We start from the raw sequence: 27,725 nt of genomic DNA on the forward strand, positions 1-27,725 counted from the left end.
CCATTTTCAACCGTCCATGGACGATCCGCGGATTGCATCGTGTCCAGTTTTACCCGGTGCCTAGTGCAGAAGCACACAACTACAGGATGCATTTTTATAGGCAACTGGACCCCAGCCACTCAAATCGTGACGTCATTTGGTTGCGTACTTTTGCATTTGACTTGATTAATTATATTATCGTTCCAGCCATTTTGCAAAGAATTTTCTAAGCGGGAACTTCCCTTCTGTGAGTCCAGTTTAAACTAAATCTAATCAACAAGTTAATCTAATTTTAACACTGATCTCTATAAATGTTTGTTGAGAAACGTCACAGGAGTCGCTGTACAGCGTTATAACTCCTTTGTTAGAGCCAACCCTGTTGCTTACTGTAAAAAATTCAAAATTTATCGAGATGAGTACCGATGCACGAATGGCAAATGATTCTTGTTTAAATACATAGACTACCAACAGAGGTGGGCAGTAGGCACTTTGAAAGTGCCGTCGGTAACGGTACCGGTAGCCTACTCGGCGAAAAATGTACCGACGGTTCCGGTATTCAGTACTGTTTTGAAAAAGTAGTTCGGTACTTTTTCTGTAAAAAATGTTGCTGCAAATGCAATGTGTGCCGCAATTATGTCCCCGCTAAAAGTTACCCCAGGTCAAAACATATGTGATGTTAATCGCTTGCAATTTTACTTGACATATCAAGACAAAAAGATCAACAGAAGATTAAATTAGTATTAAGGATTAATTAACAGGTATTTTTGAAAACATACTTGTTAAAAATTTTGAAATTATCATGTGAAAAGTAACGAGTATTGGGACCGACTGAAACGTCTTGAAAAAAGCAGGTACCGGTATCGTTACAGAAAAAGTCGCGCGGTACAGTAATTCGGAACTATAGTACCGCGATACTGCCGGTGACGGCTACCAATGAAATAAAAAATTCATGTCTGCTTGAAGCGGTTGGGCCGAGGTGTTTCTGAAAATTTGGTTTGTCTCACCTGTGACCCATCCATCACTAACCTGTTACCTGTAACAAAAAAGAAATGGCAGCATTCGAGATATTTTTTTATTTACACAATACAAATCGTATTCAGTGTTAGCAACCTCATTTGAATGACTTTTCTTATCTTTACTATTTAACCATAGAGACATAATACACTTTCGGCGTTCTCACTCTACGATTTAACAATTCTGTCACCAAATATACGTTTAAATTCAGAATTTCTGCTGAGATATCAAAACACAGTAGCAAACAGGTGCATCGCATTTAGTAGTAAAACAGTGAAAAATACTATCGTAAAATCTTGCTATTTACTTGTTTAGCAACAATATATGCTGTGCATCAACGTTAGTATGTATAACCACAGTGTTATAATGAAGCATCGGTACATGCGCACGACACTAATCACATTAAGCCACACTTACTGAGAAATGAACAAAATCACTCAACACCCTTAATTGGCATCATCCAATTTAGCGCCTACTTGGTGAACATAAACGACGTAGTTTCGCAGTCGTCATCGGTTCTTTCAAATGATCTGTCGTGAGGATGATCCTTGCTTTTCTGCCGAAACATTTTCCGAGACGGGCTTCTCCCTCTCCTCAAGCGAAAGTTGACTGGACTTTTCTCTGTTGTCAATGTGGTTTGGGAGTCCGGAAATAAATCTGGGTTCAGAGTGAGGCATTCTTAGTGTAGCCTACAGTAGGCAGCGACATGAACCGCGGCACAAAAATGAATGCAGTTGTGAGCGATAAATATTAATGCTCTTATTCCCGTCACGCCCGAAGCAAAGTATGTTTTGAATTACATTCCAAACCCATAGTGCGCTTTACCGTAATTTTTCATACTATTTCAAGTGGTTGTAAAATAATGTTAATTGAATTAATACTTGACTCGACTGAGTCGTTCGATTTGGTGCGACGTAGTTCAAGTTCGTCGTTCTCCTTGTTGATATTCTTCACTTTCAAACTATCACAGATGAGCACTTTTAGTACGCAATAAGTAGCTTACAAATAACGAAAAATCTGAAGCGATAATTGCGATATTGATGCACACGTCACGTACCTCTTATTTGTCCTGCTGCTTAATGGACTCTCGTAAGCGTCGACTTTTATGTTGGGTATGGGCATCTGTTCGCTCCTAAACAACATTGTCTCAAAAAATCAGATAGTTATTCAGAAACAACAGGTAATTGGTGTGAAAATGAAGAGATATTGTCATGTTGATGTTCCTTTCAGTTCCACAACGTCTTTTTACTCACCTGCCAATTGATTTTCCAGTTGCCTTTGAGGTCGGAATTAAGCCGATGTCTTCAAAACTACTTCCCTTGATAGACTTCTTGCTCTGCAAAAAAATTGGTCAAATAGCAGCAAATAGAGAAAAGAGACTTATTTTTATTATCAATCTTCGAAAATACAAAGTTCTGACAAGCTTGTTTGAAAACGTACAAGTTGTCTCCAATGAGTGTTGAGGGAAGGGGATTTAGTTTGAATTGACGTTCTACGAGAATCCCCGCGTCTGTGAAACAACGTTTATAAGATGTTGATGGAAAAGCGTAAAAACACAGCATTGACTTTGATAAAAAGCAAGAAAACGTACGAGATAGTCGCCGGTGATCCAGCTCGCGATTCGTTGCGACTGCTTGCTTCCTCCATGGGAGACATCGCCTGGCGGAAGGATCCGATGCGAGATCTCTCCTTTAGAGCCTCTTTGCTTGCGTTCGGGGACTTTGGAGCCATAAAACAACCGCGTGTCGTCAAAGGGGTCAACTCACCTGAGATCAAGAATCACGACGTGTTATTTCCGAAAATCTTATTTGCCTACATTTGAAAGACTTATTGCGATATCCTAATCGGCAAATAACAGAAAGTTTGAAATCTTAAAGCATTTCAAGCAAAATGCAAAGGTTCCTAATTTATTTGTAAACGTCGAGTATCATAGGGTGGTTGGTGATTGAATAGGCCTACTATAGGTACAGTGTAGGGCGTAGAGTGCTTTAATATTGCAAAATGGGGAAATTTAGTAAGTCGTTGAATTACATGAAGCGATAAAGAATCGATGAATTAACTATGACGTGGTAAGCTAAATTCAAAACTCAAGTTTCAAGGTCAAAGTCATTTCCAGCGACCTTTATCCGACTGAAGTTGTTGCCTTAAGTTTCGAGCTTCGGCGACAAACTCTCCAATCATGGACGAGAGCTGCATAAACTTGTGGCTTCCAACTGCTAAGACATAGCCAAGTTCGTCTTTGAACCTCGCCTCTGGTCCTTCGTCCTTCAATCGATTCACAAACTGAAAACGGGTGATGTCATTATTGAAAATGCATGAAACCAAACACAGAAAAATCGACAGAAATGAGTCGCACCTGTCGAACAACAAATGGTTTCAGGTGCACTAGAAGCGGAGTCCTGTATCGAAGCACAAACAGCATGAACGAACAGAGAGCAGAGCCATCTGCAGAAGACAAATTATTGTTGATGGTTCACTGAAGTCATAAGCAGCAGACAACATGTGTTGCAATATGTAGTGTTACTGAGGCGGACGGAATATTTAAATTCTAAAAGATTGTGAGATGTAAACTTCCTTCAAAAAACTTCCTTCCTTCCTTCCTTCCTTTTATTTTGTTATATTTTATCAATCAAAAACCGTTTTCAACATCCATTTCAAATGATATTTAAAACAGTTTTCTGCCAACCGGGACATACTTTCATTCTTTAGCGCAAAAACTTTAATTTTTCTTGCCAGAGAAGTCCACTCTCCCTGGAGCTGATCATGGAAGCAGGCAATGATTATTTTTAAAGTAAGGAATAGGACAGCTTGGCGAAGGGCATGGTTTCGGAAAAGGACTGGAAAAAATACAAAATAATGTTCAAAAAAGGATTCACCAATTGAATACGCTTTCGCTACACACCTGCTGGCGACATGGCTTGAAGCAATGGGGTTAATCTGTCTTCAGGACGAGCTGGATTTTTACCCAATAATAACGAATTGAGACATAATTCGGTTAAATAATTGACGTCGTTTTTCGATAGTTCGACGTCCAATTTGGCTAAAAATCAAAGCAAAAATGGTGTAAATTTTCTAATCTCCGTCCTATCTATAGCCAAAAGTAGAAAAAATACACATTAGGCACTAATGTTACTTATAATAACTAATATTATAACCTAATATACACTTTTGAAAACTCAAAGAAAAAGTAACTTTTTAAAAATAAACTCGGAAGTTCGATTGACTTTAATAATCTCACATTGTCTCGCACATCTTGTGTGCTTATTGTTCGCCAAACTCTCTGTGCAGGAACACAAGCAGATTGGAATGATCAAGTTCAGATAAAGATTTTCAATTTTTTCCGATTTAAGCAGTGGCCCAAGGATTTCTCGCAGCCCCTCGCCGGCCCCTTTGCTTTGCAAAACTGGAAAGCAAATTTTCAATTACTGCACGATTGAAGACTTGTTTTTATCCTGGATCTTATGATTCGCTTTCATCTCTTGATCACGTGCCCTCACCTATACGCCTAACTCGAACCAATTTAATCAGTTCCTTCCCTTCAATTTCGAGCTTAGGAGCTTTTACCTCGCACTGCATAGTAATGAGAATTGCTAATCTTCTTTTTTTGTAACTTCAAAGCGGCCAAAGTCTAACTCAGCCAAAAAGGTTTATTTTTCATGAATCGAGGAATAGCCGGTTGCTTTCGTTGTATAAGCACTGCATTGACTTCAGAGTTACATTGCAAAACGAAAGTTTTCAAAATTACTGAATACGTTTATTAAACTTACTCATTATTTTAGTGACAAGTGGGGTCAAAATGGGGGATATGTTGGTCTTTAAATTGCATTGACAACTCACAGTGGGGTCACCAGAGTACGTTTTCAGGTAATTCGAACCGACCTGCATTGTGGCGCTCATCTAAAAAATACAAGTTAGGCGACATTTTGGCGACATTCAGACGCATAAACATTTTCCTATATTTGGTATTTTTTATGTTCATCCACTGTACATTTGATGATTGATTATATAAAAATACTTAAATATACGTGAGTGAATATTAATATATATTTATTAATCATGCTTGATGCAGCAAGTTTTGTATTCCTACATGTTTATGTACAAATATGTAGAAATCGTATATATATACTATGTATATAAACCAGCACTACATGTTAGTTATGGTTGATAAATTCTCATACATTTACAAACGTGCGCAGGTGTGGCACATGCGCAATAGCTGGCTGCCTTGCCAACAAGTCACACAACCCGCCAACGATCATGGAAACTCTTCGCCAATCCAAGCCACGTCTGTAAAACCCGTTAGTTATGAGATGATTATGAGAATGTTGAATCTCAAAATCGGAAAAGTTTGCGTGAAATAAAAATATTTAGCTAAACAATGCACAAATTGTTTGATCTTCTGTACTTTTGTTATTTACGAAAAACGGAAATTTAAAGCTCCAAAAAGTTCTCATTTTCGATAAAGTTTAACATTGACCGCTTTAGTGAGTTTTACGCCAAACAACCTGAAAGAATAAACTTTGCTGATTTTTCCAAAAAACCGATCGAGTCTTTTCAAGACGATGAAGAGAGCTGGTCTGGTCGCTTCGACTGACCAGTCCACGATGGGCAGCACGTATTTGACGTAACAAGCCAGACCGATGCTCACGGTAGGTACAGACTCGTCTGTCAGAAGCTGAATAAGTAATAGAAACGGTTTTAAAACCCTCTTGCGCCCCTTGCTCCATGTTTTTGTCAAGCACAACTGAAATCACGGTATAAGTTATCATCATAATTGCTGTATTTGTTAAGGAGCGGTGTTATATCTAAAACCATAAATTTTAATTCTTGGACCTTTAGCAAAGAATGAGCGACTTCCGCGAGTCTGACGTGGGACTTTGTGTTAAATACGTCATCGGGTTGATCAGGTCGATGCTTGATCAATCTAAGATCGCGAGAGTGGAAAGAGAAATTGTGGAGATTTTAGATAAAATCATAAAGTAATTGCTCGTTAAATCTCGCTTAAATTATTATCTAATACTAAGCACGTCATCACTTTGACACACGTCATAAGCAGGTTACGTCACAAGCAAGCAGGAGGACCTGTTTGATGCATTTTGGTAGAACGTTGTGCACAGCTGCAGGAGGACATCTCTCGGAGCGACAAACTCTTCTGCGGACTGACATTGCTCCGAGTCGTCTTCTTCAACCGCTCTGCCTTCTTCCATTTTTCTAAATTGAAAAATTTTAAATCTTGAACTGTTTTGGAATTTTATTTTGGGCGCGAAAATGAGCTATTTGAAGCTATAGTAGTAACAATGCTTTGGCGTACTATACTTACTGACTTATTATAACAAACTACTTGGAACAGGTTAAAAACCAATGTCTCGGAATATTGGTCAAATTCAAAATGAAAGGTTAAAATTTGAAAATGCTTTTCAAACTCAAATACCTCTCAGCATGTTGTATGTTGGTGCTGACGTCACTTTGAGCTCTTTGTATAAACTGCAGTTGCGATTGTTGTTGAGCTTGTTGCGTTGTCGAGTTGATCGACCTCGTCAACATTTCAACACTCGAAAGCAGAGAGAGAATGGTAACAGTTAAGTCGGATATCTGCGACAACTCTGCACATAGAAAATAATAATACTGATAATTATTAATAACGAATAAAAATGTCACATTCGATCATCAATTAGAGTCTTCCCAAGGGGTAGGAGCACACCAGGTTGTGAACCAATGAGATAAAACAACATTGAGTAGTACCTTCCGATTCGGACATGGTCTTTATGTGTTCAAAATAACAGGGTAATATGCTGTTCATGATAATCAGCATCTCCAGAGTCCTGGTGCTCTCAGTCTGATATGCGATCACCGTGACACAAAGCCTATCAATTTGAAGTGTGTTTAAAGGAGGCGCAACTGCTATATTAAATATACTGTATTATCATGCGCTTGTTATGTCTGTACGTCATTTACCTGAAGTAGCTGCCGAAAGTGACCGACGTATCACTCGTATCAACGCAAACATCAGCTACTTTTAATGGCTTTTCTGCTTGAACAAGGTCCATCACCTATATAGACATATTTGGATTAAATTTTCTAACTCCAGACATGCAGTTTATTAAAACTTTACTAAAATGAAATATGTATTTAGTAAAACACGTCATATCAGCTTTCCCCTGCTTAAGTAAAATTCAATATTTACATGCAAGTGGTCGATCACTGCAGGGTTCAAAAGTGCCAGAAGCAGTTGGAAATAATTTGAATTCGATACCTGATCTTCGATACCAGGCTTGCCAGCAGACGCTTGAGATCCGTACTGCTGTAAAAAACAAAATTTTTATTGGTACAAAGTCATGTGTTGCATTTTTTGTAAAAAGTGGTTGAACAGTCTGCAACCGAACTTCGTATATAAAAAACTTCATCTTCATGATTTCCAACCAAACCAAAGATAAAACTTACGGTTAGTAATGGAGCTGCACTGGCAAAAAGTTGCAACAGAAATGGTTCCCTGTGAACTTTTAACATCTTACTGAAGACCAATTCAAGACAGTTTCGAATAGTTTTGTTGCTGTACTGCTTGCTGTAGATCTAAAACATTTACATGACATTTTGAATGCATACATTTTGAATGTATTTATTTACCCATAGAATTTTTTGTCTTGTCATGCACAGTAACGGGCACTGATATATTTACCAAGTAAGGTGTTTTCTATATGATACAGACGCGTATACACGCGGTTTCGCTAATCACGTTTGTTTAATCACTGTTGACTTAGTCAACAGTTCATGGCAATACACGCAAGCACTTACTCGTAGCATTGTTGGCAAAATCAAGTCGTAACCATTCAGAGTGAAGCTGTGGCTGAAATGCACGACCAGGTCGATCACAGCAGCGGAAAATCTCCTGAGAAGAGAGGCGTGCTCGCAATGAACTACCAGAGCTCCGCTCCACACGTGCATGAAGAAAACAAAGGTTGTTTCCCAAGGGTATTCCCCTAAATCGCAGATATACAAGCGATTCGTCACGAATTTCTAAAGCGTCCAACGGTCAGAGTTTAATTGTGAACCTTAGATATAAAACTTGAGACTACTGAAAGAAATACAGTTGTCGGTTTACGGCGTAAAGCCAGAGTTATATTTAAACAGCACAATTTGATGATTAAAGGGTCGAGCTCTTGACAGCACATAACTCACTTGACAGAGACAACAAGGTGAAATATATGAGTTCGACCCAATAATATTTCTGTATGACGTCTAAACCTCGAACTTCTTTCCCGTATTCGGTTTCAAAAAGAAAAAACTCGGCATCCATTGCCTGAAACATTTAAAAGTGATAACTACACGTAAAAAGTTAAAATTGAAATAATTTAAAAATAGAAATAAGCAAAGAAATGTATTAACTTGAAGCTACTTTGATTTAAAAGTGATTTTTTTATTTGTAGAAGACATTTCCACATGATAATTACCTTCCTTGGAAACGACCACAACTTCTTCAGTTCTTCAAGAACAAAAGTCGCGTTTAGTTCTTTGTCGACCGGGTTACAGTGGCTCTGTAGCGCCGCTATCGACAGTTGTAGCTTTCCGATGTCGACAAGTTTGTGGTCGACCACACGCCGGGCTAAAAGTCTGATTCCCTCTTCTGGGGCCATCTTAACCAAAGCCAGCTAAAACAGCGTTGTGAAGAGAGCGCTTTAATTCTAGGTAACCACGTATCACAAACTTACATGGCTGATGATTTACTATTGCTCTAGTATTAGCAAAAAATCTTGCATCTGAAACATCTATCTTACAAAATTACAAAACATCTTACAAAAGGTTAAACATAAAATGAAAAGAACGAAAAGCTTTCCCTGTAGTTAGACAAACACGTTTAAATCTCTCGCGTTTATTCCAAGTTTCGAGATCATCTTTGCCTTATATACATACCGTCGGACACTCAGCTTTGCGGAAAATGTACAAATCCCTCACGTGACAATGAGGGCATAGTATGTCATCGTTTTGCCGGTCGATTAGCTGATATTGAGATTGCTCATTGGCTGGAATGCTATAAAACGAGACCACTTCTTGCAAAACACTTTTGAAGTTGCTCCTGTCGCTGACCTCAAACTAAATTCAAGCAAGAAACATTTATCAGCAAAAATCGATCAACTGTTTTCAATCCAGCAAAGGCATTCTAAACAATAAATATTCTTTAAGTTTACAGATTGTAACAGTATTTAATTCTAATTTGTAAATAGTGTAACTACCTGATTCGGCATGTAATAATCTTGATTCCAAATGGTCAGCTTCTTGGTGCCCGGCATACCAGAAGTCACTAAGAGCTGCATATTTTTCAATATCGTGTTGTTATTTGTTCAAATGTAATATGGGTTGTTGTTAAGCACATTGATATAAAACGTGTATGCCAGCTATGAAATGAAGCAAACGTCGGTAGAAGTATGAGCAAAATCTACCTGCAAGTCGATTTGTTCTTTTCTGAGTGATTGCTTTAAAGTTTTTAATTCCACGGCGTTTGCAAACGGAAGTATTGACGAAATAGCAAATATGCAGGGAGCCAATATTTTCTCGCGACACCTTGACATCCTGTAATAGTGCAAAACCGTCTCGACCTGTGTAGGAAAAAGAAACAAGTTCTCCAGTGTCTGTGTTGAAGAACTAAGAGCAAATAGAAAAGCAAAGGCTCTTTGCGAGACTGTTGTAGAAAGAGTTTTCAAACATTTTGCAAAACTTAATTAAACGTTGAAGGTTAGCCAGCCTATCAATTTTCAGCAACAGGCTAAGTGTTGACTTTGCAGATTGCGGAACTTTCAGCAGTGGTGGGCAAAACACATTCACACACTCAAAACACTTGGTCACATTCACGACTGTTTGAGATAACTCAGCGACTGTCAATCAACCTTATTTACTGACCAGTTGATTGAAGACGGCGTGTGCGACATTAAGGCCAACCTCGTTCAAGATCAAAGGCAATTCTCGAAGAACAAAGGCAGCGAAAGCTGTTTCATCTCTGTTCATCAACTTATCCACGATATTCCGCAGAAAAAGTCCCGTGTCTTCGGTCAGACAGCTCATTGTGACGTATCTCGCTGCATCTCCCACTAACGATACGTCACAACAAGACCAAGATTAGCATTGTAATTAAATCATGATAATCACTGTTATGTCATGTTTAAATGTTTCCCGCCTACCAGACAAGCCTCGTTTGGTAGCAGCAACATCTAGAGTGGATTGGAGGATGGCGGGAACACAACCAGCGATGCAAGGAGGAAATACGGCAAAGTTAGGAGGAGCATGGTGCTCAGTGGTTCGTGATACGTTCTCTTGACTGCCTATCGTATAAAAAGCAATATCAAATAAAGTTTATGGGTTTAACTTTTTATGATGGGATGTTATGGTGAGGGAGGGTGGTAGTGGTTGAAATAATTTTTTTGAGTAAAATCTTCAGTTTGTTACAGCTATTTAACGTGGCATAATTACATTTAAATAGTAATAAAAGCAGGAAAAGTTTAACAAGTTTTAGCGAATTTAAAACTTTCGGATCTGGAAGCCTATCCATCGATCTGAAAACTAATACCCACTCCCGTCCACGTGGTGCAGCCGAGAGCCTAAAATTGATCGAGTTTGGTTCTTTGTTTCTTCCTTCTTCTGATCAATGTTGGACACAAAAGATGTTCCGACGTTGGAAACTCGCCAAGAGAGACGACGCGCAGTCGAGCTTGTTTCTGCACAATTTAGAACACTCAAACACAGGACCATTATTACTGATAATTGGCCCAATTAAAGCATCTAAGCCAGTTACAACTAAAAGAAATCGACTACAATGCCGGACCCCAACATTAACAGTAAGAAGCAGTTAAAATGAGATGACGAAGACTGTGAGTGATTTTACCTTCTTCAACGTCATCATTCATTTTCTTTCTCAGTTCGCACGTGATCTGTTGGATCACTGGAACTCCGGTCAGCCGAAATGTTCTTCTGGCAATGGCTCGCTCCTCTTTTTCACGCCGGAGTAAATTCTTCATTTCTTTCTCCTTGTAATGTGACCTGCATGGCAGCAAAAGCACGATCATTTGAAAATATAACCAACTATAAAATTATCTTCAACGGGGTCGCGTTTTCTTAAAACTAAACACAGCCATTAGTGAGAATTTTCACACACGTAATCTTAATCATTACATGATTAATGGTTATAATTGGTAGGCTGTAATCACAACCTCCACATACAATGTATCAGTGGCAAAGATTGCGGAACTTTGGATCGATGAGCCGCTCTGAGCAAGGATCTCGTCGATGTTGATGATGTGAGGTACCCAGGGAGGATCCGGGAGCACAGATTGACCGAGTCCGAGTGATGTGGGAGACAAAGTTAAGTTGGTGTTCGGGACTTGTGTCTGCGAAGAAGACAATTCCTTCGATATCAACTCGATATACCTCGTCAAACAAATTTGCAGCATTCGATTCAAACGTCGGAAAGACAAGTTTCTAGTTTTCAAATTTCAGCGAAAAAACCTTTTACGGTTTCATATTTATAACTTGTGTTTGATTCAAATTCAAAGACATTACACTTGTCTCCAAGTTACTTAAAGATTCACCCTAAACGATTTCCTTGCTTTGTGCTCAGCATTTTTCCACACCAAATTACGATTTTCCCACAAAATTCTGATCTTCCTGAGAGCTCTGATTCGATGCGCTGGGTTCGTATGGCCAAGTTCAGCCATAATGCAGGTATGGATCTCCTCCGGCATTTTGATGGCGCATAAAAGGAACAAGCAAGCTACAGCATAAACAAGCTATTGTTTGGTTTATGTCATGGTTAAGCTTGAATAGGGAAGTAAAATGATTTAGTTACACTAAGCCGTCGTGGACTCGAACCTGCAGCCTCGGTGTTTGCCTTATTAGTGTTCAGTAAAATCTCCCAACACAATGTGTGCAGATCAGTTAGCATGTCTTCAGATAGAAGTGTTGCTGATTTCAATAAAACAGAAAAAGGCATTCGGGTGAAACCAGTGCCTCGAGTCTTCAGGTATCTTTAATAAGAATTGAAAAAGTTGTTATAAGTGCTTCATCGTGTATAAGCTGCATAACAGATTGAGTTATCAACTGACGAAAAGACGTTACATACTTTGTAAGCTGAATCCCTCTTGTGTTTACTTCGTCTTGAATTTCTGTGAAATCGCTCTGCAAATTTTAAATCATTAACAGAAGAATAAAAGGAATGAAGGAATGGAACCATCTTATGACTACTTCTTAGCCAGTCAGCTAAAAGCATACTCTTTGTGCTGTAGCCATTTATGTAAGTTGTATGCAAACATGCTTGATCTTTATTCTAAATCACCTCGTCCTGGACAGAGAGTGAATTACAAATTCCTTGAATAAGTCGATCGCACGAACGATCTCTTCTTTTGTAGCAGAAGGGATGGCAGGATCCGGCATGATCACAGATGAAATTTTGATGGTTGGCAAGTCGAAGTATCACCTATGTTATACATGTTGTTATTCTGGATTTATCTGTCGAAATCATGGGATGTGATGATAGGACTGATGATAGCGACAACACTAACGCATGCCCTAAGAGTGCCACAACTCATAAGCATTTTTTTCTGCACAGTAACGTTTACCAGCCTTCACTCTTTATATGCGGTGTGTTAAGGCAACGGTTTAGACATGTGTGTGTGATGATGTACCTTTAACCAGGGCAAGTCTTCCGTCCAAGAAGAGAGCTCTTCTTTTGAGGGCCCGGGAGAAGCTGTCATGTAGGTGATAGAGGCTGCACTATTTCCGGGGTCTTTGCACGGGTACTCGGATATCACAGAACTGGCACTTAACGAGAGGGTGCTTCCGTACGATATGCCCTCGCATGAGCTGGACGGCGAAAAGACTCCGCCACTGTGTACATCGGATGAGGGCACGGCGAGTGTGTTGCTGCTTGAGTGTCCTAATGGGAATGCGTGGTCGCCTGTAGTTTGAGGTATGGAATGTTTTTCGTCTTGCACCGCGCTGTTAATCGAATAAGAACTCTGTCGACTCGGATGGGGTTTTGCATCGTCTGTGAATCGGAATAGAATTGAGCATTTGTGATTTAAACCAGGTTTTAGATAGTTTCCCGACTCAGTATTCCATAATTATATACTCACTCACCATTCTGTGCAATCGATACTCTTCTTGTAGAAGATACGGAAGAGAAACTCAAGCTGATGCGTGGGACTTCGGATCTGTCAAATGTCTTCTGTGTCCTCTTGCTGGGAGAGTCGAGGACTTTTCCGGATGGAACATGAAGAGAAGCGCTGCTGCTGCTCTCAGGACCTAATACGAGAGAGGTTGATAATGACTTGGAAAAAGGCTTCTTTTTCCTCCTTTAAATTTCTTTGAATTAAGTTATCTATTACACAATTTAATATAAGAACAAACGGACATGGCAAGTCAACCTATAAACGAAGACATCGTTAAATGGCATTTGATGAAAAGCAGAAGGATGGATGATACACTTATAATCGCAAACTTTACACTGTTCTTTGCCGCCAGTACGCTCATACAGCGGCAATTGAGGGAACACGTCCCGTAAGAAGTTAGTGATCTGATAAAGCAAATCCGACGCCGCCATTTGAAGAGCTATTGGGCAATCCCTTCCACTTTCGTTGACGTGAACTGTAACATACAAAGCAAAGGAAAGTTGTAGCCTGTAGGTTAGTCAATATTGATTGCTAAAGATAGAAATGGACTCGGTTATATTTTTGCTTAAAAGCAAAAACTCTTGCGGCAAAATGTTTGGTCTTTGAAGTATTTTTAGCAGGTGGCTCACTGTCTTTCAAAAAATCCTCGTTGATTTCTTCATTCTTACGCGGTTTTGATTTGTCATCTGGATTGATCTCACCAAGAACAATCGAAGGTTTGTTGGAAAATAAAATCACCTTGTCAAGATATGTGGACAGCGCCTGGATCCACGAAAGGAATTTTAATTTTATGTTTTGAGAATGTTTACATGTGGTAAGTTTAATTAACAGATAGCTACTGAGATAGTAGAGTGCAAACGTTTTACGTAAAAATCAAATAAAAGCCTTTTTCTAGAGCCTGGACATTATGCCGACTGTCTTAAAATGAAGCAAAAATAAAGCATCAGTGACTGTTTTACGTCCTAGTGTACATCCTTCTCACCTCTCCCCAACTTTTAAACAACTTTCCAGCGTTTACGTAAAATTTGGCGTTGACGTAAAATCTTTGGCTCTGACGAGATTGCTCCATCATCCAGTGCGGCCAGCAACCCGCTGCGCAGCGATCCACAAACTGCGCGCACTGAAGCAGAACCACGGCACGTGATATTACTGGAGAAGTCTGAAAACGAAACAAATTAGTTACTGCAATTATCCCAGTGATTATGCGTACGGTCCAATTCTACGTCATTGTCGACGTGTATGCACTTACCAGACCCATGACCGAGCGCAGGATCGAAGGTTCTGGTACTGTGCCCGGAGGGCAACAGTCCATCAGAAATTCAAGAATCTTCAGACCGTTATAAAGATCTTCGGAATCAACTTCGAAGTCTGTCTTTACATTCATCTCGGGGGTTTGCATTTCAATAAAAGGGACAAAAGTGATTTCTGCATCGACAAAGAGTCGAAAATCAGCTCCAAAAACAGCGTGTAAATTAACAGGACAGCATGGCGCTTATACGGCGTAAAGATTACTTTATGACATAAGAATGACTGATTGCGATAAAGGTGAAGTCGTTGGATTTATAATACTTAAATCGTATAAACTCGTTCTGCCAAGGTTAATATTTAGTCAAAAAAGATTATCAGTGAAATTTGAAAAGATTTGTAAACTACTCACTGGATGCGATCGTTCCAGTATCGCTCGAATGATCGCGGAAGACTCTCCTTCTCATTATCCTCGTGAGAAAAGTCTCCGAGTGCTCGCATCCGCTAGTCTCGCCGCAGTCTAAGCTATCATCATCCAAATAAGTCTGCTTCGGCTGAAAATACAAATTAAATAGGAGAGATGAAGATGTGAAACAATTTTTGTAAAACGTTTTTTATCACTTTCAGTGTTATAGTTACAAGTTGGTGTATAATAAACATATAGGCGGATTACTTCACCGGGAGCTCGCTGGGCGAGTGGATCGCTTGATTGAGGCATTATATCAGTAGGGTACGCTCAAATGACGTGTTTTAAATGCAATCGACTAAGTTTTGTTTAAAAGCAATAGACTATTATTATTATTATTACGAAATCAACGTATTTAAAATCGACAGGGAGTTCCGCTATTGTAGTCCTTGTAGACGCAATTTCTTATTTAATGAAATTTTATCCCATTCAACGAATGTTTCTTTAACATGGAATCAAATGTCTGGTGCAGTAAGGTTCCGCAAGCATTACTCTTCCAGTCAGAACTGGAAATAAAAAAGGCCTGCCGTCAAGCTATCCTTTTGTATTTTTGAACACTGTTACTTTAAGAAGCCGTACATGCTGAAATCTTGCGATTACCATGGTTTTGGTGGAAATAATACGTAATGGTTAAAAAAGTGTGTTAGACCAATCAGAGGCCAACATGGCCGGTGTTGTTTTTCAGTTCCGGATTACCCTAGCATATGGTGCGTAAACAACTTGTAGGTGAAAATCGATGAAATTTGATTTTGTGGCCCAATTTGACTTTGTCTAAGAGTTAGAGATATGTGATTTTATTAAGGGCAATGGTTCCCAAGTCTTGCACTATTAGAACTAGTTTTGAGTTTGCTGGAGTTTGCGTAAGAAAGAAGTTAGTAAGGTCGTAACTGGGCCTGTTCCACCTGATCACGAGCACTACAAGGAACGAAAAATTGTATGAAATCCAAAGGCAAAATGAAATGGACTATCTCCATAGCAGACTGTGAGACCAAGTAGAAACCGTTATTTACTCCCTCGACGGCTAGGTTCAGGACCAAAGTAAAAACAGCAGCCCACTAACTACGCGGCATGCTTCGGAAATCGCCAAACAGGCGAACGAAAAAGAAATCGTTACTAACTGATTTGAGTAGCTAAATGCGGCCAACAAGGTAAGTAAAAACAAAACCATTTAATACTGCCTAGAGCCCTAGACGGAAACCTTGGAAACCTACCTATTGCAGACTAGGTAAAACTATATAAAAGAAAGCAGAGTGATCTGCGTAAACAAGAGAGCCTCCGCAACAGAGTTCGATATGAGCTCAAAATACAAACCGAAACTTTGCTGACTAGACGGCAGAGTTTAGGACCTATAAATTACAAATTAGGCTAATGCAAACAAAGAAAACCGGGTGGAATGCCTCCACGACAAGGTTCAGGACCATATGCAAACGGAAATTTTATTGCTGACGATAAAGTTATTGCCGATTACAACAAACCAAGACATAGGACTCTATTGCCTCCACGGCGGGGTTCATAAGCAAGAGGAAACCGGAATGAACCGGAATGTACTGCTTCCACGACAGGATTCGGGACTAAACACAAACTAGAATGCGTAGGTAACATGGCAGGGTTCACGGCGGTGGTTTGGAACTTCACTAGTGCCGACTAAGCCGAATGAAACAAAGCGTTATGCTACCTCCAAGGCAGCTTTCATAAATAAATGAAAAAGGGAATCTATTGCTTCTAAGGCAGGGTTTGGAACCTAAAAGTTGTTGATGGATTAGCCTGTCTCCACGACTGGGGTCGGGATCACCAAAGGCAAGGTTCTGAACTAACAAACTGGAATTTACTGCACACACGGCAGGGTTTGTAATCCAACTATTGCCGAATAGGCTTAACTAAAAAATGAAACTGGAGTCGACTGCAACCACTGCAGGGTTGAAAACACAAACTGGACCTTTACACGGTACTGTTTGAAATGTACCTACTGGTGACTACGCTACTAAACCAATAAAGAATTAGATTATTATATGTTTTTTATTTATTATATATTAGAATAAGAAGATATTAGAAAAATTAGATATTGCCAGCTAAGCGATCAAAAAACAAAGCGGAATCAGCTGGCTTCAGGACATTGTGAAAACCGAATCTAATGCATCAATGGCAGGGTTTTGAACCTAAGTTTTGCTAATTAGGCCAAATCAAAAAAGAAACCGTAGTCTCAACCGCATCCACGTTAGGGTTCAGGACCAAATGCCTACACGGCAGAGTTTCGAACCTAACTATCGAAGGTTTGGCACTTACTATTACCGACTAGGTCACTAGGCCAAACCAATAAAGCGGAATCTACTGCCTCCACGGCAGGGTTCAGGACCAAGTGAAAACGGTATCTATATTGCCTCCACGGCCAAGGCTAAGAACCTAACTATGCAACGATTGAGAAAATAGGCCCAAAAACAAATAACGCGTATTCGGCACTTTCTTGGACACAAACCAATGAGCAACAAATGTAGGCTTAATAATGCCACCAAGGAGCAAATATTGCAAGAATGCGACCAAGCCAGCTTAACCAATGAGCATAAATTGCTCGTGCTGTTGTTAAAAACGCCCGTGGCGAGAGTCGACTGTCTACGCTGGGCCGGTTTAACAGCACTTAGGCTAGATGCAAAAATCGATACCGCGCCCTACAATTTGCGTTGACCCTTGCTCACCTACAATGCAACCTTTAAGAGGATAATGATTTATTAAGCAACCAAGGGGCAAGTCCAATACAAACGAGGAAGTGATTACGATTCATGTGTGCTCCTTAGCCGGTAATTTGCCAACTAAATTGGGATTAGTCATAAAACAATGATAGTAAGTAATTACGTACGTCATACTTGCAGTGAAACGCGCCACACTTAAAGGTGGTTAGGCCACAGTTTAAAACGAACATTTTAAGTAATAGGCGGGGGAACAATTTTAGGGCTAGAATTCTACATTTCCTCTCCGGTTTGGCCTTTGCACTGGGCCCGTTGCCGATTTTAAATAAATTAAAGTAATAATTTTAAATAAGAACAACGTAAACCTAATATCAACTCTTTGTAAGGCAATTCCTGTTAAAGCTTTGCTTTGTGATATATTTTGACCTTTAGAACATTTTCTTTCGAGAAGAGAACAAATTGAGAAATTACACTGTGATTTGCTCAAATTACGCTTAGCAGGGCAGGGTGCAATGACGAAGTTGCACCGTTCACATTTGCCTAAGGCTAGCCCTGCCTCCTGTTATATATTTTAAGGATGTAACTATAAAGACTTACTCCTGATCTTTTAAAAAGCTCACTGAAGTTCAATCTACTGAAGATCGATCCACTTCTCTCCTCGGATTGCTTACTCATAGACATCTCCTCATCTTCCAAGAAGTCCTGAGCGCATCTGGATGTTAAAGTAAGATGTGATCAAATTTAAAATGATATTCATACCCACAGACTTCATTCGTTTGACCTACTTCGGTTAAATTAATGTCGTTTGTTTGATTGTTTTAAATACGCGGGAGGTTGAAGTTATTAAAAAGAAATTTAGCGGAAAAATCTGAACTCATTTTCGAAAATAGCCTATAAGACGGTAGAAATAGACAAGAATGTCCATTGAAACCACTATTACCACACAGCACTCCATTCACAACTCACTTTGAACTTTTCGGAAAGAGGAAGCTGGTTTCGACCATGGGAGTTCCCCGATCGCTCAAATAATCCATTCCCCTCTTCATAAACGATGAGGTTGGTCTAGCGCTGCCTGGCGATTTTCCTCCTATTTTTGTCGAAGCAATTGGACTGGACGAAAAGTCAACGGCGCCGCGTCTGCAAGATGGCAACAAGAGGTTACAACTTTTCTGAGTTTGCAAGGTTGTTGATGAATCGGATGAGAGTGCGCGATATGCAACGACCTTTGACCTCTCTTGCATCGAGAAGAAAAAGTTTGGCTTCGGAATCTGTCCTGCTTTAATTTGGTCTTCTGAAAAACAGCATTTAGTAAAGTTGAAACACTCCTTGTAACTTATTAGTTAAACTACACACTTCCACAATACTGCTTTTGATATCCATGTCTTATTTTGCAGCCATATGACACATGCAGTAGATAAAGAGCAAAAAGTGTAGCCTATGGACTAATGCAGTGGTTCCCTACCTTTCTACATCGGGGAACCGGTAAAGATTTAAAACAATGTTCACGGACCGGCAACAAAAGATGGCAGTGAATAGAACAGATATTTCTAATCTTTTTGTTAACCAAAGTTGTCGTCGCGTAACATAATGCAAGATTTTGGCATAAGCTACTTATTTAAGACGAAAAATTAGAGCAAAACGGCAACCAAATCACCTCAAAAAACAAAACGTCAATCTATTTACATACAAAATCAACGTTAGTGGAAAATTTGTATTAGTAAACTTTTTGAAAGCTAGACGCAGTTTATGACGAACAAATTACAAACAGCACAAAATCTAAAAAATCTAAGTCATCGGAAGAGTAACCTTTAATGTAAAACAATTTTGCAAACTATCAACGAAGGCGAGAGACGCCAGTTTTGCTGCTGTGAATCGGCCAAGCGTAAAATGAGTTTGACAAGGAGTAACAACTTTGCAGTGCTTATGATTCCATATTAAAACCAGCTTGGCAGAAAGAAAGATACTTTGCGGACTGGCAAATAAATTACGCTGTCCGGCGGTTGGGAACATCTAGTCTAGACTAATAAAAGCCCATTTCGCATAAAGAAATTACAAAGTTCATGAAATTACCAGGGTTGCCAACTGGTATATTTATATACCAAATTCCAGAAATCTGGAATATTTCAAACCTGTTTGGTATGCGATTTTTTCGTTTGGTATATTTTGGAAAACTGGTATATTCTTGGTATATTTTTGAAATTAAAAAAACTGTTTCTGAATTTCTACCACAGATTTACTTTACAATCTGGCAACCCTGCAGTAACAGACTAACAGTAGAGTGTAGGACTGAATTTACTGAAACTGAACTGCTGAGTGCTGACTGTCACTCACTGTTCTCAGCCGTCTTGAGAAAACGGTAGCTGGGCGCTAAATTTAGTTGGTTTATAAGGCGTTATACGATTAATTCAAAATTGAATAATAATGGCATCAAGGAAATGGAAACCACGTTATGATGGTCAACAAAAATTTCGTTCAGAATGGTCTCATGAATTTCCTTGGATCTCTAAATCTAGTGATGGAGGAGATGCACCTTATTGCAAACTTTGCAGATGATGAAACTAATGCTAATCCAGAACCAATTTATGTGGGCTAGAACTGATCTGCAGTGTTTTGCGTTAACAATAGTCACTAATCAATAAAACTAGTCATATTATGAATTAAACAGTCAAAGTAACGTTTTTCTGTAAGTTAGATAGCTTTCAAAAATTACTCCTAAAGTTGGTGTGTGTGTAAAAAGTGTTTTTACATTAACGTTTCATTTGCTTTTTCAGATCTGTTTGGTATAAATTTGGTATATATTTTTGCAGATTCGTTTGGTATACATTTGGTATATAATTTTTTGATATTTGGTATATATTGCTCTGCAAAATCTGGCAACCCTGGAAATTACCTCAACGGCGGAGAAACCTTTAAATTTCAGTTCAGACACTTAAAAATTTCTCGATCACTCACTTGTTCTTTCTCCCATTTATCTCGTTTCATGCGAGGAATGAGCATAACGCGGAGCAAAACCTGATTGAAAGTCGAAGGGTGCTTGAGCCGGACGAATTGCACGAGGTTTCGCATCTCGTTGTATAGATCCTGAAATTTAAGCAACCGGCGTGTAAGCTGGGATAGGGCAGGTTCATAATTTAACTTTCTTTTATGAATATTGACGATCAAACTTAACACAAACATACACGTATATAAGTAAGTTAAAATAGCATCATTTGGTCACGTATATAGTAATAGGTGTGGGTGACAAAAACGGAAATGGATATAAATTTTCTCTGTTTTATTTTTACCTTATTTTTATCTTTGTGTAATTCATGGCGCTGTTTAATACATTTCTGCACGAGCTTGCCGAAAGTAAGTTTGACCAGTTTATCTTCAAAGGCGTTCACGCTTTCCGCATGGACACGAAGTGTCTCGTCAGAGATTTCTGAAGAAAATTATCACGATGTATATTTGCTGACGGCAAATAATTTCAAACCTGATAGAATCCTTGACGTAAAAGTTAATTTAGTCTTTCACAAAGCTTGCAGTTGAATAGAAATTCCTATACGGCTCTGCCCGAACGAAATTATAAAACGCTCTTGATGTAACGATACGATGGTAATTTTTCTAATTTATAAAAGATATGAGAAAAATATCATCAACTTACCGTTCACCACAATGCTGTTGACGTCAACACTACAAAAAGAAATCAATGGGTGGAGAAAGTCAAGCGTGGCGCTCAGAGAGTGCGATTGGACGACTTCTCTGACGTAGTCTTCGAAAACTTTGCAGTGCGTCGAAAACAGTGACGTAATCATTGATCTTGTCTATTGAAAAGTTTTCCCCAAGTCAAAGTCAATTAAAACAGAGTTCCGTAGAGCAAACGAACAAGCAAGTAACCAAGTGATATGAAAGAATTAAGGTGGAAAAGACTAAGCGATTTTAATTTGTCGACCTACCGTGGAACGCATTCTATCACTTGCTTTGTTGCGGTGACCCGACTTTCCACAACCGCTCGGACACCCGAGAATCCTGACAAGACCGTGCAAGGTCTTTAGGAACATTCCCATGGTTTTGTTCTAAAACAAGCAAGTTATACTGCATCGTATGTCAATGCACGAGGTCAATTTGTAAGACAAAGAAAGAAACATCTTTTCAGGAGATTACTGTTATCTCGGGGAACTACCAACTTACTTCTTCTTGAGACTTATCCTTTTTACTTGCTGCCGATGTCTGTATAAAACAGAAAAAAGACAATTGTGAAAATCATCAAAGGGAAGTAACAAACTAAAGATACAGATAAAGTATTAATCAAGGTTTTAAAGGTCTAAGTTTAAACTGCTTCAATTTTGTAATAAGAAATCTCAAGGGAAATCTTTTTGCTCTACAAATTCTTACCATTTCTACTGGTTCGCTTCGAGCGGCTGATTTCATTTGCAAGAGACAGTTTAGAACCTGGACACAAACATCTGTCACGCGAACACCTGGATTCTTGTCGATTATGACGTCGACTATGGACAGTATGGCATCTTCGCGTAAGTTACCGTCACCATCGACGTACTTACATGACGTCATAGTGACGTTTCCTTCCTCGGGCGGGATATAGGTTAGGCAAGTATCTGAGGTCCATCGCCTGTTCTTTGTCAGCTGCAAATTGTGATAGAAAGAGGGTGGAATTAAATTTTGCGAAAATTTAAATAAGAAGTTACCAACTGCTGGCAGCGAATATGCTGTGCTGAATTTGGTCATTTTATTTGAATTCAAAGAACTATTTTATGGCAAAAACATATAACAAAGTTTTCACAAAAGCTCATTCAAGGACAAGTTGTTTGACAGAGAAAGAAGAAAGACAAAAGAAAAGGGCAAACGAATGAGAGAGAGAGAGAGACAGACAGAGGGCTCACCGGGCTTTGGCTGAAAGTCTCCTCTGCATTTTCCTCAGTCCTGGAGCATTCTCCAGTGGTTTGCATGGTTTCAGGACCACCTTTTAATACAGAAAAAGATGTAGCAATGGCATCAGACAAAACGTACCTCTACATATCTGTGATACTGACATGAGTAAAGGATTTGTATTTCATCTTCTGTGTTCTGGCAGATTAAGCTGTTATATCCAGGAGGTAAATGACTTGCAATGCTCACTCGCTTCGGATTTTTCTTCTGATCCGAGAATACAGGATGTGACGAAGATCCGACAACATCGCTCTGTGATTTCTTCCGGTTCGACTGATGTCGAGAATAGGGAGAAGTGCTGGTGGACTTAACAAAGTCGTAAGGTGGCGGCTCGTCTGAAGTCATCGCCTAAAAATGTTGAGATGATACTAAGCGAAAATCCACGCGATGCAAACGACGTTAAAAATCGTTTGAAATTGGATTTACTTTAACCCCATTATGAACCCAACATAAAAGGCATGCTATAATTTCACTGCAAAATCCAGCAGATAAGTTTCTTTTTGTTTGCGTTTGTAAAAGAAAACTTAAGCCAAATCATTTCATAACGAACTTACTTATAACTAAGTTAAATCAATTTTCTAGAGCATTTCCAACGAAATAAAACCTGTCCCACTTGGAAACGTTTCCGAAACGCTACATGCTTCTTAAGATACTTAGATGACATTGAAAATCGTCGAACTGACTGGGAGGCAAAATTTCTTAATTTGTTTTTATTCTTTGTTATCGGTGACATGAAAGGCGTCCCACGTTTTAGAATGCCTTGCTCTGATGTTTGTCTCTGTAAAAAGTAATTTGTAACGATTTTGCAGCTTCAGACCAGGGTTTTGATGTAGGCCTAATGCGCAATACATGTGTGTCATAGCTCTTTTTCATGTTGATTGCAAGACTGTGATAAAACAATCAACCAATAGGTAGAAAGTTTTTTATTGTCAAACAAACTTGAAATTTCTTGAGGGCTGGCATTTTCCCCGAGCTAATCGATAGATCTTGCTCATCTTCTGTTACGCTGTTATCGTCTTCATTATCTGGTAAACGCTTTGGATATCAAGTAAAAGCTTCAAGAACTTTAGGATTTAAGACAAAATGAAACAACGTATTGCATATTTTATAACTTCACGAAGAAAAGCTGCAAAGAACGAGCATCATCACTATAGTTTCAATAATCTTAACGGCTGTAAAGAAAATTGTAATGTAGATGGCTCGGAGATTGCAAGATACGAGTATAATTGACATATCCAGTTGTCTCTGATGCGTCAGGTGATATTTAAAAATCCAAACCTACCTTCCAGAGACTTTGCATCTTCTTTTGAAGATTCTGTTTGTGGTGGAAGAATTTTCATTGTTTTGGAATTCCTCAAGGTTGTTTTCCGATTTATCAGTGAACGGCAACGCCTGTGACGAACCCTAGAAGGAAAACGATTTTAGTGAAATTAAGATTAAGAGCAGGGTGCGTCTTTTACCATTTCTTGATAGTTAAAAACTCCACTAAGCACCAAACTTTTTTAACATAAAAGACGGCAATTTTCAAACTATGAGGTCATAATTTGATTTTCAAAGACGGTTGAAAATTACCGAGATGCGTCGTCTTGTTTATTCTTTATAGAAGACTGCAACTTTTTCAGGAGGTAAGTGATTCCCCATAAGATGCCATCTTCCGGCCACCGGTAATAAAGCAGACAATTGATAACCGCAACGTCACAAACCGTTACACGTAGAGATTTCAAATTGGGCCGGTCACTGGAACAGCTGGGTGAGGATATGGACAAAAATATAGAAAAACAAATATGCGATTACATTAAACATAAATGAAACTATGACAGACATGCTATTTGTATAGCAAATAAACTAACGTACTTCAAAATTTTATTATCTAAAAGTTCAGTTCGACACCGGGAATTGCATACCTTGTTCGCGTCGGATCGACCGCATGGTGACAGTCGCCACCAGGTGGTATTATGTTCGCAACAAACGACGGAATATTGGGTTGTTCTTGCTTCCACATCGATCGCCATATTTGTTGTCCGCTGAATGGAATCAAAAGAATCATGTAAAAACAGTAACGTACATGTTTATAATTAATAGGTGTAGCTGCTAACTTTGTGGGCATTTAGCCGCTAAGACGTAGAGGAATTTAAAAATGTTAAGCGTTGCATCAACTGGTGCATGTCAATGAGTAGATACGAGAAAGAACACAAACGCATGCGTTGGACGGGTTTTTGTTGATTTGTCATTAACAAGTTCTAACAACCCTGGTTTGAATTCACCTGGAGAGCCGAAATGTGAGATCGGATTCTTTTATGTTGTTAACAACAGGAGCAAAGAGGTAGATGAAGATTCTCGCATTCTCGTGGGAGATCGTGCAAGGAACTCCGGGGCTCTTGCAAATCTTTGTTGATTCCAGGAAGATCCAATGCAATGTGAGAAGAAGTTTCGTGGCGGGCACTCCAAGCTTATCCGCCTGCCCTTTAAAGGAAATATTTCTCGATAAATTAAAAAAAATAGTGGGTTGATTGGACTCATTCGCGTAAGAAAAAAGAGAGCCAATACCACCACAAGCACATTTAACAACAGCAGACGTATCCGGTTGAGAAATATATAAAACCATTTTATGGAAAGTTTGGGAAAATAATTTTACTTGAAAAATTACTATTTCTTTACTTCAGCAAAATTGCAGAAAAAAACGACTTAGAAAGCATAAAATCAAAGCAGCAATAACCTACTTAAGTATAAGTAAGTCCCGAAAAATTTTGACACCAGTCGGGTAACAGGTGGCGAGATTACAACACGTATGCGATGAAAAATTAATGCGCAATAGGCATGTAACCTGAGCAGCGGACCAACCGCATTAATCATCGCATTCAGGTGAAATTAGTTGTTCGACCTATCGCACAAAGTATTTTACAATCCGCTTTGTGCCCAAAGAATCGATATGAAAAGTTTAAGATAGATGATTTTTAAGGACCAGGAGAAAACTTGCATAGCTGATGAGCATTTTATGCTGATAAGTTTTACGAGCTTTTCTTTTCACGGCGCAGAATTCATCATAAAATTTCGGACACCATTGTCGTATAATTTAAATCAATTCATTTTTGCCAGATAATCGATATTCAGTCACCAAGCATTAAAGTGATGCCACACTTTCCACTACAGCCATAGTGGAAAGTTTGGTACCTAGCTGCACGCACGAGATTCATCAACACACACGCTGAACATTTTACTCACCACGCCGATTTATAATAAATAAAGAAAAAATTGAGGCTTTAGTGCACGCCATCACTTCAAAATTCCTCGTCGAAAACCGCCGCACTTTCCAGTCTGGTACCAAGGGGTCTGTGGCAAGGCAATATATGCCATTGCAACCGCAGGAAAAAATGAACTTAAATGTAAACGCTGAATTAATTATCACCGTTTCACCAAGTTAACACAAGAGTTATTACCCAATTTGTCTCTATTCATGAGTAACAAGGCAGCGCATTGCATGACATGGGGCAGGCATGCGTCGATCAGCTGCCATCTTGTTATGCTTTCAATAGCGCCGCTTAGTGACGGTGGTAATCCTCGCAGTTTATTTTCAACCAAAACATGCTCGAATGACTGAAATTAAAGTAATAATATTTTTTTTAAGAAAACCAGTTGGATAGAAACATGTTCGAGATTCAAATCAAAGTTTATATTTCGAAAACACCAGCAAAGAATGTGACTTACTGTCGCAAAAGCTTAAATATAAGTTTATAATAAATACCGTTGATAAAACTGGTTGATTTAATCCGAGAAGGCGCGCGCGAGTTGATCCATTCAAATTAAAGGCGTTTTACAAGCCGAAGGGCTGATGCATATCGTGCATAATTAATAATTAAAAAAGATGACTCACCACACACGAAACTTCGTAGAGTTTTCCAATTTTCTTTCGTAAAAACGGACTGTAAAACGAAATAGATACACAGCATATTTTGTACCATATAGATTACACATAGTGTACACATTTTGTATTACAAAACACAAGATAAAATCCTCATAAAACATCTTAGATACTTTCGTGAACGCAGGGCGAAGCGGCATAGCTTGAGGTCACACTGAACGAGAATAAAAAAGCAATACTACATGATGATCCGTGTACGCTTTTGATGTTCTATTGCTCGTCATGTCGCTATGTGTCGTAAGTGACTTGTAGATCGTCTCACCGGCCGCCAAATGTAACGCTATAAAGGATCAATACCAACTCACTCAGTTTGTCTCCACAGGAAAGTTTGTATTGGTGGGGGAATTCCCTTTGGTTTGCTTGCTTTTTCCGCTTCTTCTTCTTTCGTCATCACACTACTCTTGACGTCAGGTTTACAGTTATTCCAATTACCATCTGTTTTTGTCAAACAATAAGAATTTGCCGTTTTTCGGCACCATATGCAAAATGCACAACAGCGACATCTTGACAAGCAAATGTTTAAAGGGCGAAAAAAACATAAAATCAATACAAGCCAAACCCCGTTGTTTTTACAGAAGGCAGCAAATTCTGTTCGTCATTATGATAAAAGAAACAGAATTTTCACATCTCGCGTCTGATTACTTTGCGTGGATATTAAATTTATCACCTACGATTTCGAAAATTTAGGAATAAAACAGGTTTTAGCTGCGCATTTACTGCTGCCAGCTGGGATCGTGAACTGCCTTCGCGCGTCACCTTGTATTTATCGATCTGATAAATTACTGCCAGCTTTCACGCTAAATTGAATCTCGAAAGAAAATTTAATACAGTCCCAGAGGATTACGCACAAAATCAACTGCAATTGTCACGTGATTTTTAACCGATTTTTGTCAGTTTTTATACTTCAACTTATCACACCCAGCTTAGCCATGATCAAAATTAATACCGTGTTCAAACCCTGTTCAAGCTGACCGATTACAAAAGTCTGTAAACATCTTTAAAATTGTTTCCACTTGACACATATACGACTGTTTGTGCAATTTAATTCCAAAACTGCCCACGAATCTTTCAGGTTTTATGTTGTCCAGGTTATATGTTGCTTTGTCCTTTTACTACAAAAATAAACAATACGCAACGAGCGAGTTGATATAACAACGGTTTATAAATCCTGTCTTCACTACACAGTGTGTTGTAATAAAAATCTTATATATTCTCAGAATGCGCCAAAATAACTCTAAATATAGAAAAAAGAAAATGTTTCTTTTAAATATGTTTCTTCTTAAAATAAAGAAAAAAATATATAACATGGCATTCTACAGGGTTATCTTTGATTTTCGATTTTT

At 38.9% G+C, this 27,725-nt stretch overlaps 1 protein-coding gene across 2 annotated transcripts; it reads right to left on the reverse strand.

The window, feature by feature from the left end:
- Window positions 1–1,043: 1,043 nt before the first annotated feature.
- LOC143446971 (protein unc-80 homolog) lies at window positions 1,044–27,263 on the reverse strand. 2 transcript variants are annotated; one of them, XM_076946857.1, is made up of 63 exons: window positions 26,688–27,263; window positions 26,335–26,383; window positions 25,901–26,057; window positions 24,728–24,926; window positions 24,368–24,487; window positions 24,036–24,209; window positions 23,746–23,867; window positions 23,403–23,488; window positions 23,077–23,241; window positions 22,568–22,811; window positions 22,418–22,497; window positions 21,912–22,160; window positions 21,708–21,746; window positions 21,473–21,592; window positions 21,181–21,340; window positions 20,822–20,958; window positions 20,490–20,618; window positions 18,761–18,828; window positions 18,504–18,674; window positions 18,135–18,249; window positions 14,803–14,944; window positions 14,395–14,570; window positions 14,128–14,304; window positions 13,775–13,907; window positions 13,480–13,620; window positions 13,114–13,278; window positions 12,660–13,021; window positions 12,311–12,451; window positions 12,098–12,153; window positions 11,848–12,002; window positions 11,568–11,749; window positions 11,200–11,366; window positions 10,865–11,019; window positions 10,554–10,697; window positions 10,164–10,304; window positions 9,886–10,073; window positions 9,429–9,584; window positions 9,222–9,296; window positions 8,902–9,081; window positions 8,442–8,639; window positions 8,170–8,290; window positions 7,786–7,970; window positions 7,435–7,563; window positions 7,178–7,294; window positions 6,949–7,043; window positions 6,736–6,857; window positions 6,425–6,596; window positions 6,076–6,204; window positions 5,827–5,917; window positions 5,499–5,668; window positions 5,172–5,280; window positions 4,761–4,890; window positions 4,232–4,396; window positions 3,896–4,033; window positions 3,690–3,830; window positions 3,350–3,438; window positions 3,114–3,276; window positions 2,585–2,759; window positions 2,434–2,503; window positions 2,247–2,329; window positions 2,051–2,125; window positions 1,875–1,954; window positions 1,044–1,650 (listed from the first exon to the last, which is right to left on the reverse strand). In XM_076946857.1, exons 1-63 carry the CDS (start codon window positions 26,771–26,773, stop codon window positions 1,466–1,468), a joined length of 8,838 nt encoding a protein of 2,945 aa, XP_076802972.1. In that variant the 5' UTR covers window positions 26,774–27,263; the 3' UTR covers window positions 1,044–1,465. The 2 variants fall into 2 exon arrangements, with proteins under 2 accessions (XP_076802972.1, XP_076802973.1); XM_076946858.1 differs by lacking the exons at window positions 22,568–22,811; window positions 23,077–23,241; window positions 23,403–23,488; ... (5 more) ...; window positions 26,335–26,383; window positions 26,688–27,263 and having other exon boundaries at window positions 21,912–21,968; window positions 22,079–22,160; window positions 22,418–22,451.
- Between the last annotated feature and the right edge of the window lie 462 nt (window positions 27,264–27,725).

This window comes from Clavelina lepadiformis, chromosome 2, assembly GCF_947623445.1.
Source record: "Clavelina lepadiformis chromosome 2, kaClaLepa1.1, whole genome shotgun sequence".
In the NCBI taxonomy this organism is placed as follows: domain Eukaryota; kingdom Metazoa; phylum Chordata; class Ascidiacea; order Aplousobranchia; family Clavelinidae; genus Clavelina; species Clavelina lepadiformis.